A 16,039-nucleotide genomic window follows, 5' to 3' on the forward strand; every position below is an offset into this window, starting at 1 on the left:
AGCAGCACACTGCCTCTGAATATGGGGATAGCATAGCTGCCCATAGCAATATCAATTGACAGACATATCCTCCATGATGAATTTGTATAATCCTTTAAACCACCTAAGCTGGTGGTCATAACACCTTATGGCAGTGAATTCCATAAATCAGTTGTTATGTGAAGAATTGCAGGAGAGGGGCCAAGAGGCCTTTAGTTCTTGGCAATGGAGGCCACAGTATGGGGTTGAACACTGAATGCTGCCACATATGCATGGCACATCATGGACGCTGGATGCTGGGAACTATAAGAAATTAATGGAACAACAGTGGGAAGATGTAACATAGACCATATTTGCACTCTGCTCTTGCCCTTTATTCTCTGTTCATTCTCTTACTGATTCCACACACACACACACACACACACACAGATTCAGGGCTAGAAACTAGCTGGGGTTAACTAATGTACGCTTTGTTCCATTGACCTGCGTAGACCTTGGCAGATTTCCACTCTCTGGTTTGGGGAGCTTGTCCTTGCTCATTTGCAGAAGAGAACTGTCGCCTCTCACAGCCGTGCTCAGTCACTCAGATAACAGTCTCAGCCAGCTGAAGTGATGGACTGACCCGAAGGACACAGATGCTGCCAGCCACTGACTGATGTCCTTGCCTCATTACACACAGTGTCATGTTTGTTTAGCTAACGAACTCACCCTGGGATTGATTCTTCTCCAACAGATGGAAGGAAGAAGTAACAGTGCCTGGGAATAGCTGCCTGCAGCAGGGCCTCCGAGTGGGCACTGCATCACAACATGGCCATGATCTTTTTAGCCATATCCAGAAACACACTGCTGAATAGGTTGAAAAACAGAAGTTCCTGGTTCAGTTCCTCATTGCCATTGGTGGACCTTCGGATTAACCACCAACAATGACACAGGCAACAGAAGCAAGACGAATGTGAGGAGTAACTATACATTGTGGAGAGCAAGTAAACCAGAAATAATGTGGTGCCCTCTAGATGTTGTTGGACTACAACTCCCATCAGCCCCAGCCAGGATAGCTAACAACGAGGGATGATGGGAGTTGTAGTCCACAACATCTGGAGAGCATCACATTGGCTCCCCCTTAAGTAGACAACCATTCACAAGCCAACTTCCATTTCACATTTGAAGTCTGGGTCACATGTTTCTGACTATCAAGGGAGCTACTTACACTGTGACAGTCAGGGTATCCACAATCTCTTTCTGCAGCCTTGGCTCATTCCTGTAAATCTCCAGCAGTAGAAGAGCTTGATCATAGTCACCACAATAAATTTTATAGGTGTTTTCCATCTCCTCTTTGAGCTCTTGGAATAAGGTGCCTACCATAGCAAAGGTACAATATTGATTCTGCAGCACACCAATCACATCTCCAAGACAGGTGCCTAAGAAAACCCTCAGAACCACGAAAGTAACAGCAGCAATAGTTGTCCTCTAAACAATTAATCTTTGATCCTTACCTATGGAACTTAAGAGGCCCCCTTCTCCTTTTTATGAAAAACTAAAAGCCTGTATCCAGAGCTGGCAAGTTAGTTAAAATTAAAACATAAGATCAATAAGTCCAGCGTCTAAATTACCAAGCTGACCCACTACCTTCAATCTCCTTTGCTCTGGGCTCCCTACCTTTAGCTTCCCTACCACCTGGGTCCTCTTCCTAGTCTTCAGCTTGTCACTGTGGGATGTTTTAATCCCTGCCAAGCTGACAACTTTCTCTTCCCTCACGGAAGTTGTTCTACAAACTATTAGATGGCAGAACTCTTATGTATTCCATCAGCATCACTTTCCCAGTAAGGAATCCTTGACAGGATATGCTGCTAAAAAAGGAAAGGGGCAATGTTATACAGTGGTTCCGCTCCTTCCTCCTGTGCCATGTCCAGAAAGTGGTGTTGGGGAATGAGTGTTCAGACCCCTGGGCTTTCACTTGTAGGGTGCTTCAGGGTTCCGTCCTCTCCCCCATGCTTTTTAACATCTATATGAAGTTGCTGGGAGAGATCATCAGGGGGTTTGGGCTGGGTGTTCATCAGTATGCGGAAACCCAGCTCTACCTCTCTTTCAAATCAGAACCAGTGAAGGCAATGAAGGTACTGTGTGAGTGCCTGGAGGCGGTTGGAGGATGGATGGTGGCTAACAGATTGAGGCTGAATCCTGACAAGACAGAAGTACTGTTTTGGGCAGACAGGGGGTGAGCGGGTGTGGGGGACTCCCTGGTCCTGAATGGGGTAACTGTGCCCCTGAAAGACCAGGTGCGCAACCTGGGAGTATTATGGAATCACAGCTGTCCATGGAGGTGCAGGTCAATTCTGTGTCCAGGGCAGCTGTCTACCAGCTCCATCTGGCATGCAGGCTGAGACCCTACCTGCCCACAGACTGTCTGGCCAAAGTGGTACATGCTCTAGTTATCTCCTGCTTGGATTACTGCAATGCACTCTACATGGAGCTACCTTTGAAGGTGATCTGGAAACTACAACTAATCCAGAATGCGGCAGCTAGACTGGTGACTGGGAGCGGCCACCGAAACCACATAACACCGGTCCTTAAACACCGGTCCAATGTAAACCTACATTGGCTCCCAGTACGTTTCTGAGCACAATTCAAAGTGTTGCTGCTGACCATTAAAGCCCTAAATGGCTTCGGCCCAGTATACCTGAACGAGTGTCTCCACCCCCATCGTTCAGCCCTGACATTGAGGCCCAGCTCCGAGGGCCTTCTGGCAGTTCCCTCACTGCAAGAAGTGAGGTTACAGGGAACCAGGCAGAGGGCCTTCTCGGTAGTGGCACCCGCCCTGTGGAATGCCCTCCCATCAGATGTCAAGGAAATAAACAACTACCTGACTTTTAGAAGACATCTGAAGGCAGCCCTGTTTAGGAAAGTTGTTAATGTTTGAAGTTTTATTCTGTTTTTAGTCCTCTGTTAGGAGCTGCCCAGAGTGACTGGGGAAACCCAGCCAGATGGGCGGGGTATAAATAATAAAATTATTATTATTATTATTATTATTATTAATGAGATAACATGAAAACATGTTGTGATGACCTAAAGAATTAGTACTGACCGTACTGCCCTTTAGACATTTCCCTAAACACGCAGGAGTCACTTGTCCGTGAGCAACTCCTGTGCAGCTGAGAGAATGTTTAGGAGCCTGCTACGAGGCTAGGTTTTGATCACATTTTTCCTGCCCACCCCAACTCCCAGAATTAGCAACCCTTTCACAGCATTGTGCCAATTCCATGAGAAAGGCGCAGTCCATCAGTCATTTAAATATGGTGGAACCATGTCAACTTTCACCCAGTTATGTGGGAATGCCTTACACACAAGCAGTTCCCATTCAGCTGGGGAAAAGTATAAAGGACATCTGTTTTCTCTTCACAAAAGAATGACCTAGAAGCCCAGGAAAACTCTAGCTTAGAAAACAATGCATGGTTGGCTCAGGTAGCAGTTGCCTGAGGACTCCTCTTTATGTTCTGCTAATTGGTTGCAACCTTGATGATTTCCCTGCATTTCTTTTTCTGTTCCAGCTGTGCAACCTATGCAGCGCAGTTATAGTTCCCCTTTCTTAATGGCTTGGTGCAATTGCATTACCAGTGAAACTGTACTATGACCTTTGTCCTGTCCATGATTTGGGGTTATGAATTAAATATTAGCACAAGTTACCAAAGTTTGTTTAGCTCCTTGGCCATGTAAACACCTTCAGAATAATTCTTTTCTGCTTCTACAGATGGTAGGATCAATATTGAAAACACAGGAGGAATTAATAATAATAATAATAATAATCTTTATATCCCATCCATCTGGCTGGTCAGCATCACAGCAATTATTGCTAGCAATAAACAGAAGTTAATGTAACACAAAGCATATCACTGATTTAATAACATCTGTCTCAGATGGCTGGTTGTTATATTCCCACTCACTGATACGGTAGAGCTGCTCGTGCTCCTGGTTCATTGCAGCTTCAAGTCCTTTCAGGAAACGTCTGGAGATGTGCAGGACATCATCTATATTGGAGAAAAGTCCTTCCAGGTCAATCTCAGGTAGCTAAAAGGCATAATAGATTAGGAGAATGCATCAGTTCTTTCTCTGTGCGTCCATGAGTGAGCAAATGATTACTGTTTGAACAGTAATCCGAATGTTGCTTCTAAAGGTACATCTAGAATCAAACACCTATGCATTCTGGGACTGGAGAAACAGAGATCACATCATTGCAGAATGGATGTACCAAAGATGGGGCTTAATTGTCATTGTCTACCAGGAGAAAACTTGCTGACAACAGGACCCAGTGGTCACCTGTAGACAGACCTCTAAATAGCCAGGTACTCTGCATTGCTGTAGAAGGGACTGGGGAAAGGTATAGCACCAGCTTAAGAACTGCCTTGTCTTAGTCTATAATGTACAGCATCTCCCCAAAGAGCTACCACATACTGTTACCCAAAGCATCTCACACTGCAGCCTACACACCGACTATCATGGTAGCTTCTTAGACTACATTCACACCATATATTTAAAGTACTATGATACCACTTTAAACAGACATGGCTTCCCCCAAACAATTCTGGGAGCTGTAGTTTGTGAAAGGTGCTTCAAATTGTTAGGAAACCTTCCCTCACCTCCCAAGCTACAATTCACAGAGTTCCCTGTGAAGAGGGATTGACTGTTAATCCATTGTTAAATATATAGCGTGGCCTTAGCCTACCCCAAGTTCTGAATTTCACTACTAGGAACAAATGCTTAGCTTTCTTAAGTTCCTTAATGCGTCGTTGTTTTCAGAATTTGAGATTGCCTGTTGCGGATTTTAAAAACATTTTGCTGCATGATTCACACCCATGGAAATGTGTAGAGGAGGGATAGCCAACTTGGTGCCCTCCAGATGATGCTGGACTACAACTCCCATCATTCTGGCTATGATGGGAGTTGGTGTGCATCATCGTCTGGGGTGGGCACCCCCTGGTGTGGAGGACCTGCCTCACCTGCTTTTTCTGGAGGTGATTACGGATATCTGAAATACACAGCTGAAGGTTCTGTACATAACTGGTCTCTGTGTTGATGAGCTCCTCCACAGCCAGCCGTTGGTTCTGCTCTGTTTTGTCCAGGTATGTCAGAGTTTCATATATGGGTTCAGCCTCTGGTGTCTCCTCAGATGTCAGTTCATCTGTGCTGTCATTTGCCATATTGGGAGCTATAAAGAGAGAGGGAGACACAAGAGGAAAAGGTGGGTCATGAGTGCGCATAATCCACTTAATAATCTTCAGGCCCATTCTAACTCCACACTTCAGTGGGAACATGCTGCTGGGTTTATTATTTTGCAAATGTCTTAAGGCAGAAACTACTGCCTATGCTCTGCCATGAGGCTAGCTGCTCCACCCATTGGCAGAGAGCCTTTGTAGAGCAGCAATGCCATCACATTTCAGTTGTGAACCAGGAAGCTGCTTATTGTAATCTTGTCTGTGCCCTGAAAGTCACTAGGTGTCTTAATTTATTTCTGACTGCAGTCCTCAAATCAGCTTGCAGCATTTATGAGTACACAACAAGTAACCCGAGCTGAGAATCACATAACGTTCCCCTAAGATGCCCCTGAAGTGGCTTGTGCTGCAATGACACATCTCCATCCTTGAGTCAAGTTACAATATATATCTACATAATATACTTAAAATCACTAAAGAGCAAATTTTGATGTTGGCCTGGAATTGTGAGATAGCCTTTCAGAATATTTTGATGGTTGGGTTCTGCCGTCACCCATGTAAGCCACTTAGCACTCACTAGAATGTGGAAATGTGCTTCAGGACAGGACAGGATGAGTGTTCAGCTTGCAAAGAAGTTTCTAAAACCCTACAAAAATAAAGTTTACAAATTGGTGGATTCAGCATGTTATTCTCAATATAAACAGATGCGCTATCTTGGAGAATATCATATTGTTGTAAAATTGGGAGAGGGTTAATGGAGCCAGAAGTTCTGTGAGGCACTCCCTTACTATGCTGTCCACATCCTGTTGCCCAAAGTGGCAACCCAAATGCTTTTGGAGTGCTTAAGTGTCATCTTACCCATAAAGCACCCATGTTGTATGACTTTTACTAAGGACTTCTATATGTTATATTTGCGTTGTATGTTGTAAACTGCCCTATGGTCTTCTGACTAAGGTCCATATACAAATTCAATAAATAGTAATAATAATACTGTAAAGCAGTGAACTTCAGCTGGGGGGCCGGGACCCACTACTTGGGTCATGGGCTGATCTAAGATGGGTCACAAAAGCAGACCGCCAACATATTATATGTGCTAGAAGCCACCCAGAGTGGCTGGGGAGACCCAGCCAGATGGGCGGGGTATTATTATTATTATTAATAATAATATTAATATCATTATCAATAATAAGTCAGTGACAAAAGTTGCCAAGTAAATCATTTTTTGAAGGCAATTTCTGGTTGATTGCACCCAATGAGCTGGGACTTTCTTAAGACTGGAGATCAGATGGAGGGCTGGGATTTTGCTGTCTCTTGGAAGATTTAAACCAGGAGCAGCCTACATAGTAAGACTTGTCAAGGTTAAGGAGTCCAGAGTCAAACCCAACTCCCTAACCAGTAGGCTGTCACCCTTCTAGGGAACCAAAGTATATGCAAAGTAACCAAATACAGCCAAATAGATCAGAAGCAACTGATTTAGACCAAGGCAATTTCCCAAATGATCACATAGAAGTATAGCATTATACAGAATAATACAGAACCCCATAAGATTCCAGTGATCTTCCAAAAGAAACCGAACCTGGGTAAGCATTGTACTCCTAGAATTTCTCACTGCTTGAAGAAAGTATAACAATATTCTCACTTGACAAAACATTCATTCTCTTTAAGCTGACAAAATTTCAGTATACCTTGAGAAAAGTTCCCTGGATATCCTACTGAAAATTAGTAACATGCACATTTTTGTGTGTGTAGCATCCTCACCCCTAAAATAAAACCAGAAGACTTAAGAACTGAATGGAAATGGTCCACATAAATAAACAGACCATAGAGAAGATTTCTGTACACCACAAGACCGTGTCTTTACACTACAGTATTATATTCTGAACAGCGTGCCAGTCTGTGCTATACATCCATAGTACTGGGTTATTTTTATCTGATTGCTGCTGTTGATCAATTGTATTCACTGCAGGCTAGCTATTGCAAAAGACACTTTAAAATCTATTGAATCTAGCAAGGGGAACCACAGATGGCTCGTATGTAGAAGCTTCCTTTCACTTGAATAATTCAACACTATTTATTAATGCAACAGAATGGCAGCAAATAGAAAGCTGGAACCCTGGTCATCATTGTTCTATCCTCCTGGATTCTGACCGCAAAGGGGCTGCTTTACCTGAGAATAGATGCACTTGTCAGGCCTGGAACCTTTTGTTCTGATTGTATCCCATTATGCTGACAGACATTTTAGAGAGATGATATTGGAATAAAGAAGCAAAAGCAAAAAAAAGAGAAAGATGGACTGAGACTGCCCATTTCTAAAATAGGTTAATGTAGTTGAGAACCTGTCCAGGATTCCTAGGCCTGGGACCAGAAGAAAGGCTCCTAGGGAGGCTCAAGTAATGAGATAACCCACTGTCACAAAAGTTGAGAATTCCCAATCTATACAGTGACTACAAAGGGGCTGGATCTAGGCATATCCAAAAAGCATTTCAGGAAAACGTGTTGTAAACTTTGTTATGGGAAATCACGCTGATGAAACATTGGACTCCACAGCACCATCTGGTGTCAGAGTGTTATAACACATATAAAACACTTTTTCTTTACTAAGGTAGCTGAGTCCAGGGTCTCAGTTAAAAGTTCTGAAGGAGGTAAAAGTTCCAAAGATGCAGTCCTGCTATACAGTATTTTAGTGATGGGGACAACAAAACTACCTATCAACTGATTGCTGCTGCCCTTCATCAGGGCTCATAAGGGGAACTCTGTACTTTTTAAAGTATAGAGACCCTGGTTATTAGGTATAAACTAGGTTTGCTACATTGACAGAGTTTGTGTACTTTTAACAGCTGTGCAACAGGGAAGTTCAGGAAGTAAAGTTGATGAGAAACTTTACCTATTCAATTACTGCCTGTCTTGAAGTTGTTACAGAAACAGAAAACTGCTAGGGAAAAAATGGTTGCATTCCACAGCAAAGGTGGGAATCTTTGGCACTTCAGATGTAGCTGAAATACAACTCCCACCAGCCCCAGCAAGCATGGCCAATGGCCAGGAATGATGGGAGTTGAAGTTCAGCAATATCTGGAGTGCGAGAGGTTCCCCACATTTGCTGTAGCATAATCCTCATCACTGTAATAACACAAGACAACATATGTGACTAATACTATCAACTTTCAAAACAGGTTGGTGCCAGACGTGGTAGGCATATTCCTATTGTAATGAAGGCAGATGGCAAAACACAGTCCCCTTTATTTTCCATTATCACCCTAGGCTTTCACCCTATTGTTTTTGGGGTTGTTGCTTTTTAAGTCACTTGAATATTCCTTCTGTTTTGATGCCAGCCATTTTTGCCTTATAGTTGATTCAGAGGTTTAGCTGTAGCTGGAAGGATTTATGGGGAATGCTGACTTCACTTTAAACCAGGCATAGGCAAACGCGGCCCTCCAGATGTTTTTGGCCTACAACTCCCATCATCCCTAGCTAACAGGACCAGTGGTCGGGGATGACGGGAATTGTTGTCCCGAAACATCTGGAGGGCCGAGTTTGCCTATGCCTGCTATAAACCATAGTTAAGCTCAACTGTGACTGAAAGGTGAATGTGCTGCATGCTGCTGCATGGGGTGAAAATCACAATCACTTCACTCCTCCCCTGCTCCTCCTGTGCTGTCTGAACCTAGGCTTGTGTCTTGTGTCTCTCAAAAAAACCACAAGAACATAACCTAGGTTTGTTCCACTCTTTGGGCGAGACAAACTATAAGCCCATCTTGGCAGCACAACAGCAGCTGGAGCAGGTGAGGGGAGGGGTGAACAAGCACAAGTTTCTGCTCTGTGTACCAGTATGCTGCACTGTCACCTTTAAACCATACCTAAGTTTGACTCTTTTTTTAAAGCAGTGTGCAAACACTGCCACTATATGGACTCCTCCAGCAAATAGTGTGTTAGGAATTGTCAAATCTACAAATCTGATATTGCTTAATTTGATTGTGCCTTTTGTCATTGTTGTTGCTGTTGTTATGTGAGCAAAAAAGATATGCAGTTGGATCTGTGGAAGAGACTCATGTGTCCAAATATCTGAAAATATAATATTTTTGCTACTAAGGATTTTAACCCCAGTATACAAGGGTTGCCCCTCCTTCAGTTCTACAAACTTTGCAGCAGACCTTCTGAAATACATTTCTGAGAGTGAAAGAGGTTGATTTTAAAATATGTGCCATTTGTTACAGAAAGAGTGGAGAACACTTGTTTATGGAAAGAAGCATGCCTCCTCCCTTTGTCTTATTTCTTTCCTGCTGGCAGAAAATTGAAGGAAATGAAACTGATAGCTTCTTCCTTGAACTCTCTGTAAGGCTTGTTTCAAAGTGAAAGCAAGAGAGGCACGGACAAAATGTTCCAACCAGAATCACAAGGCAAGACCCTTGGAAGAAGATCTTCAAGAGAAACAATAGTTGAACCTGTGTCAGCTCTCATCACAGTATGGAAGAGTTTGTTTTCCCCTGGAACATCTATTGATTTTGAAGCAATCATCAAATGCTGGGCCTGAGGAGGCCACATGATGTGTGCTGCTGAAGAAGAAGAAGAAGAAGAATGAACAGAGGCGGGTAATCAAGCAGATCAAAGCATTCTGGGCTAAACAAGAAAATTACAATGGAAATTTTGAACATGCTGCAGGAATTTTAACTATCTAGTTGTGGAATTAAGTGACTGCATTTGAGCTTGTTTACAGGTTGCATAAATGTCTGATATACCGTAATTTTGATGACTGCCAAAGAGGCCTTTGGAGAGGAGACTATAAGGTCTTCTTTTTTGTAGGAATCTGGAGTTGTACTCTTAAAATATTTGTAAGAAGAAGTTTTTTCTTTTAATTGGGATTCATAGCAGTCTCTCCACAGAAGGTTCAAGAAGCTAATGACATCTCTTTCCTACACATGAGGAAACTGTAAGTGATGGGACAGGAAGAATGAAGGAAGATAAGGAGAACAGTAGGCCTGGGCCAAAATTTCTTGTTTGATGTAAAGACAACAGGTACAGAAAGTGAAAAGATAATGATGGTTCTGGTAGACTCTGGATCAGTGAAACAGGAGCTGTTGGGTCCAGAATCTGGACACAAAGAACTTCATCCTTGCTGCATCCAGCTGTGGCTTCTACTGTCACTGTAGCATTAAGAGTGATGCTGGATCAGGCCAAAGGCCCAGATGGCTATGGAAAGCCCACAAGCAGGACCTGAGCACAACAGCAACTGGTATTCAGAGGCATACGGCCTCTATCAGTGAAAAGAGAACATTGTGACATGGCAACCCTATAGGGAGGGCAGCAAAGGGCAAAACGATGTTGGGAAGCTGAATTTCACTTACTCATCTGAACTAACCAGCCCATTCTTTGGCTGAAGGCTTCTACAGGGACTTGAAAGTGCATAACTTTGACAGTACTGGAGGTGGATGAAAAGCTAGTCAATAGGGAAGAACTCATACTACCTTTCCTGCTGAACTGGTCTGTTATTTTGGGCAAGTCACTGGCCCTACATATACCTGAGAGACAGCCTGCTTTATAGAACTCCCAAATTTTCCAATCAACATATGGCAAAAATGAGGGAGAGAAGGCCCGATGCAAACAAGTGACAGCGCTGAATAATGACAGTAAGCTGAGTACTCTGTGTTGGGCCCAATAGAAGAACCTATCTGCATGTTCAGAAAAAGCATGTGGTATGACTCTTTTGGGACATGCCATTTCAGAGAATTCCATGACTGAGGGCTCTCACCTGCCTGCAAAATTCTACCGTGTCTGGGTCTCTGAATGTAGCCTTCTCTCACACATACTATTTTTCCAGATGCTGCTGGAAAGTATGTAATAATAATAATAATAATAATAATAATAATAATAATAATAATTTTTTATTTATACCCTGCCCTTCCTGGCCAGAACTGGGCTCAGGGTGGCTAACACCAATAAAATTACAATAAAACATAATAGGGGTGGGAGTTAATTAAAATACGGGTTAAAATACAATTTAAAAAGCAGCCTCATTTTAATAGTAGCCCATAAATCAAAACCATAAAGGGATGGAAACATAAGGGTCAGACTGAGTCTAAACCAAAGGCCAAGCAGAACAGCTCTGTCTTGCAGGCCATCCGTAAAGATGCCACCCCTCACCTTCACTCTGAAGTGGTACAGTCCCAGCAGGGACTTTCTGAACATGTACAAACACCACACAGAAACCAGGCAGGCAGGAGCTTGCATCATCCACAGTCCCTTTTTGTACCTGCTGAAGGAGTCCTGCTGCCACCCAGTTCGGGTTGTTCATTTTCCCAAGCAGGACTTCTGTACTGTTAATAATTGGGAGGGGGAGATTAAAAACAGCCGATGCTTCCCACAACTCAACCGCACCTGTAGAATCCCTGCTTGCCATGCAGCTGTTAAATGCTCAGGGATGCTGCCAGAAAGCAAAAAAAGTGGCAAACATATTGGTTCTCTAAAAACTATGGAAAAAGCAGCTTTCCCTTTTACCGCCTCCTGTGACAGGCACCTGCTCTTCCCTGCAGAAGTCAGTGAATGTGCAGGATCTGGAATGTGGTTATGCAACCTTCCCACTCATCCATGCAGGGAGAGACAGCCGTCCCTGATTAATGGCTGCCCGGGAGATTTTGTGAGACGCACACAATTCCAAGGACTTGGCCCCTGCCCTTTCGGAGGACATCTCCTCCATCAGCAAAGCGCTTGCTGTCAGCTCTCCTTGGCTTTTCTGCTTCTTAATTCTTACCTGCTAATTAGCTGGGGACTTCTCGACTTGTTTAAGCTGCCTCACTGCTGCTGCTGCTGCTGCTGCTGCCGCCGCCTCTGAGTTAATGATCAACCCACTGCGTTCCAGCTGCAGAAGCACAGGCTTGTTTGTGTCTATGTGTGCAGAGGACTGGCTGGCCCTCTCAGCTGTGTGCAAGTAAGTGTCTGTGAGCCAGGCCAGGCTCCGTTCCCTCGCTGCCATTCTCTCGCTGCTCTGTTTACTGCAGCCACACAGGCTATGCGCGAGTCCAGGCGGGAGTCAGATGAGTGTATTCACTCACAGTGCTCCAAAACAAGAGAATATGCATCCAAGGCAACCCCTGCCGGGGTGGCAGCAGGCCAGCTGTAGAGATTTCTAGATGGAAATGAATGGGCCCTGCGGCCTGGCAGGGGGGCCAGCTGCAGGAAAAAAGAAACACCTTCACACACAATAGGAAAATCCTGTGGGGAGCCGAGAGCAGTGCAGGCCACAAACAGCAACTCAGCTGACTGAGCTTTGGCTGTAGGCCACCTCTCACTCCAAGGCACTCCCTCAAAGCCTGTTTACTAACTGGCAAACCCTCAGCATGTTCTAGCATCAGCGCAATGTCCCGTGGGCAGCTTCATTTACTCTTATTAACAAGCGTGGTCTGGAGGTTTATGACAGCCATGAGCAAATAGGCTTTGCTTTAAAAAGAAAAGATGCCCCGGAAAGTATATAAACTGCGGTCTGTATTCCTGCCGCTATGCCTGACAGGTGGGGACATAAGCTCTCCCTAGAGGCTGATTTCTGAGCATTTGGTAATTACAGGTTTTTGCACCATAATAGCCCCAAATCAAAACAGATTTGATTGGGAAGGAGCACAAATTGTACCAGTGGAGGAGGGAGGTTTAATGTTTAATTCATGTTTATTAAATTTCACATCTTTATAATCATGCCGGGGGCGGCACAGGCGATGACTCCAAAAAGCAGCAGCCAGCCAGCCAAGCTTCTCAGATTTGATGGCATGGCTTTCTCGTGGCCTAGCTGGCTCTCTCGGCGGTTTTCTGATAGTGTGTGTGACTGTAGGTAGGTTTCCTCAAGGTGACCTGGGAAGGTTGAGAAGATGGAATGGCATAACGGCATATCTCCCAGTTCTACCAGTCAGATCAGTAGAATCTGTTATAATTCACTGGCTTCAGCATATTTGCCTTGCATCTTCTTCCCAAATTTGTCTTCCTGTTGCTAACAAATCTAATGTCAACAACATTTAACAAAGCCTAGCTTGCATGTTTTTAAGGGGTGGGATTTGCTAGCCTGACACCATTGTTTACTGTATGGTAGCTGTTTTACTTTTTAGGCTGTTGGTTTTCAGCTGTGCTGTTACTTCTGCTTGCTTATTTTATTTTGATGACTTGCTTTAAGCAAAGGTTTCTACAGAAAGGCAACTTATAAGAACATGTTGATGTTTTAAAAGTTCTAGCACTAGATGCAGCCTTGTATACTGGGATCTTGCAAATGGAGACCTGCAGATTAAAAATTAGATTTGCTAAGGAAATCCCAAAACAGGCCCAGAAGGAGACACTGGAGCACGGTCAACAGGACACAAAAAAACAGCCAAGGGCTGAAAAGGGGAACAGTCAACCAGGAGGGCATACTTTAAAGCAGAGATCGCCAACTCTTTCCCACCAGTAGACACATATAGAACTTTGAGAATGTTCAGTCAGTGCTAGCCATAAAATATCTGCTCTGTGAGCATGGCATAATGACTTCCACATCTAAAAAAGCCGAAAGATGGGACTTATCCACTCTTCCATTTGCTCCACTGCCCACCCAACCCCCAGAAAACCCAGTCATTAGTGCTGAATTGGCACAAATGACACTCAGGTTTTCTGTGGATTGCTGTTTGTTCCGATTCAGGACAAAAGAGTAGGTTTTCCAGGGCAAAGCAGTGAGGGAAAGGCCAAACTGCTCAGACCCATGCCTAGAAAGCATGGAACAAGCAGAAAACTGTTCAGATCCATGCTTCCTAGGCATGGGACAAACAGAAGTGTGGACGAGCCCATACAGGATTGCAAAATGCTTGTAGGCATGACCCTCATCAGCTGGGGAAGGTGGCTCCCCAGCAGAGCATCTGCTTTGCATACAGGAAGTCCCAGGTTCAATCCCTGGCATCTCCAGATAGGGTTATGTGGGAGACACCATGTCTGAAATTCTGGAGGACCATTGCCAGTCATTGTATAGACTCTACTCAGCCAATGGTCTGACTCAATATAAGGCAGCTTCCCATGTTCCATGCAGGAATAGTACAGCCATCCTCTCCCCATCCAAGGCATTGCCTCCCACACTGGTGATTAGATTCCAAGTGTACCTGTTTTTAGCCAACAGATCCTTGAATGAATGCTCAGTGGACAAATCTAACTGAACATAGGAACCCGCAATAGTAAGATATAGTGATTGGGTCATTTAACCTCTGGTATGATACTAGAATTGTTTGTCGCATAAAAGAACCAAGAGAAGGGCAGGTCGGGTTACAAAGGTTGACAGTGCCCAGCAATTGAAGGAGGCTCCAGAGTTGGGTCAAAAAACCTCAGGATAGTCAGTACAGGTAAGTTAGGATAGCCAGGATATGAATGTAGGTTGCCCCACAGGCCTATTTTCTTATTGTATGTTCTTGGGCTCGAAAGAGACCTTGGCTATGCAGGCCGTATGCTGGGTAAGACTCTCATTTTAAACCTTCCAACTTACGAAGCTTGCACTATTTCCTCAGAAGGCCTAATCTATCAATGTCACTTTTTCCTCCAGGTCAGCTGAAGTTACTTTTTGCCTCTTTAATCACCACCCACTGCTATCTATCCTATTCAGCTGTCCAGCAATTACACTAGGAACAGCCATATAATGTCATAATATTCACGGCTTTTGCTACCTTCCAATTTTACTTGCAAGCCTCCTTAGTCACAAGAATCTACATATTTCTTGGTCTTGCCCTTTTCCATTTATTAATACACAATGAAATCTAAAAACTCATGTTTGCGGTCTTTTGACACTCCATTCGCATTATGAGGCCAAATCAGTGTAGTCCTCTTTGTTGAGTTATTTATTGATCCTCCTTCGAATTCTCAGGCCTTCCATTTAATTTCATAGCTTTTGCCATCTGGTCACCTTGCCCCTAATGTGTTCCTCAACTAGCCCATCTCTGTGATCAATCTTTTAGTCCCATTTTCTCATCAACCCAGCATTACTGGGCTCAACACCAAATGAATATTTTCCCTTTATAGTTTTACTGAGATTGTTCCTGTTATTTCAAATGCTCTTGAGCTTTCCAAAAGCATTAACATGTCATCTTATTATTTTTCTTTAAATTTATCTAGCACTGACATTCTTAATATCTCTCACTGATCTCCTTAATCCTGCAGCACTAGGTTACCTCTCTGCAGAAAGCAATGTTTTTGTTTCAGACTATTTCCATATAAGCTTCAAGGGGAGCATGTAGTATTTCATGCACACCCAACTCAGCAAATGTTTAAGACGTGGTACTTAAAGAAGTTACAGGGATGAATCTTGGCAATTCTGTCTGTTTGTCTCCATTAAATTGCTTCTATTCCAGTAAATCATGCTGTTCAAACTGTTACATAGAATAGAATAGAATCATAGAGTTGGAAGAGACCACAAGGGCCATCGAGTCCAACCCCCTGCCAAGCAGGAAACACCATCAGAGCACTCCTGACATATGGTTGTCAAGCCTCTGCTTAAAGACCTCCAAAGAAGGAGACTCCACCACACTCCTTGGCAGCAAATTCCACTGTCAAACAGCTCTTACTGTCAGGAAGTTCTTCCTAATGTTTAGGTGGAATCTTCTTTCTTGTAGTTTGGATCCATTGCTCCGTGTCCGCTTCTCTGGAGCAGCAGAAAACAACCTTTCTCCCTCCTCTATGTGACATCCTTTTATATATTTGAACATGGCTATCATATCACCCCTTAACCTCCTCTTCTCCAGGCTAAACATGCCCAGCTCCCTTAGCTGTTCCTCATAAGGCATCGTTTCCAGGCCTTTGACCATTTTGGTTGCCCTCCTCTGGACACGTTCCAGTTTGTCAGTGTCCTTCTTGAACTGTGGTGCCCAGAACTGGACACA

At 43.9% G+C, this 16,039-nt stretch overlaps 1 protein-coding gene across 8 annotated transcripts in view; it reads right to left on the bottom strand.

Moving 5' to 3' along the window:
- The window catches only part of ARHGEF37 (Rho guanine nucleotide exchange factor 37), a 48,166-nt gene that overhangs the window by 16,456 nt on the left and 15,671 nt on the right, over positions 1-16,039 (bottom strand). For 2 of the 8 annotated variants that reach the window (XM_080995227.1, XM_080995226.1), the window contains exons 1-4: positions 6,624-6,786; positions 4,971-5,179; positions 3,918-4,041; positions 1,187-1,334 (exon numbers count right to left, since the gene is read on the bottom strand). In XM_080995227.1, coding sequence (XP_080851353.1) covers positions 1,187-1,334; positions 3,918-4,041; positions 4,971-5,179; positions 6,624-6,771 — 629 coding nt within the window. In that variant the 5' untranslated portion in view covers positions 6,772-6,786. Of the gene's footprint in view, positions 1-1,186; positions 1,335-3,917; positions 4,042-4,970; positions 5,180-5,760; positions 5,830-6,623; positions 6,787-11,925; positions 12,425-16,039 lie in introns of those variants that run through there. The other 6 variants (XM_080995231.1, XM_080995228.1, XM_080995232.1 and 3 more) reach the window with 5 other exon arrangements.

This window comes from Podarcis pityusensis, assembly GCF_964106645.2.
Source record: "Podarcis pityusensis genome assembly, chromosome: 2".
NCBI classification, from domain to species: Eukaryota; Metazoa; Chordata; class Lepidosauria; order Squamata; family Lacertidae; genus Podarcis; species Podarcis pityusensis.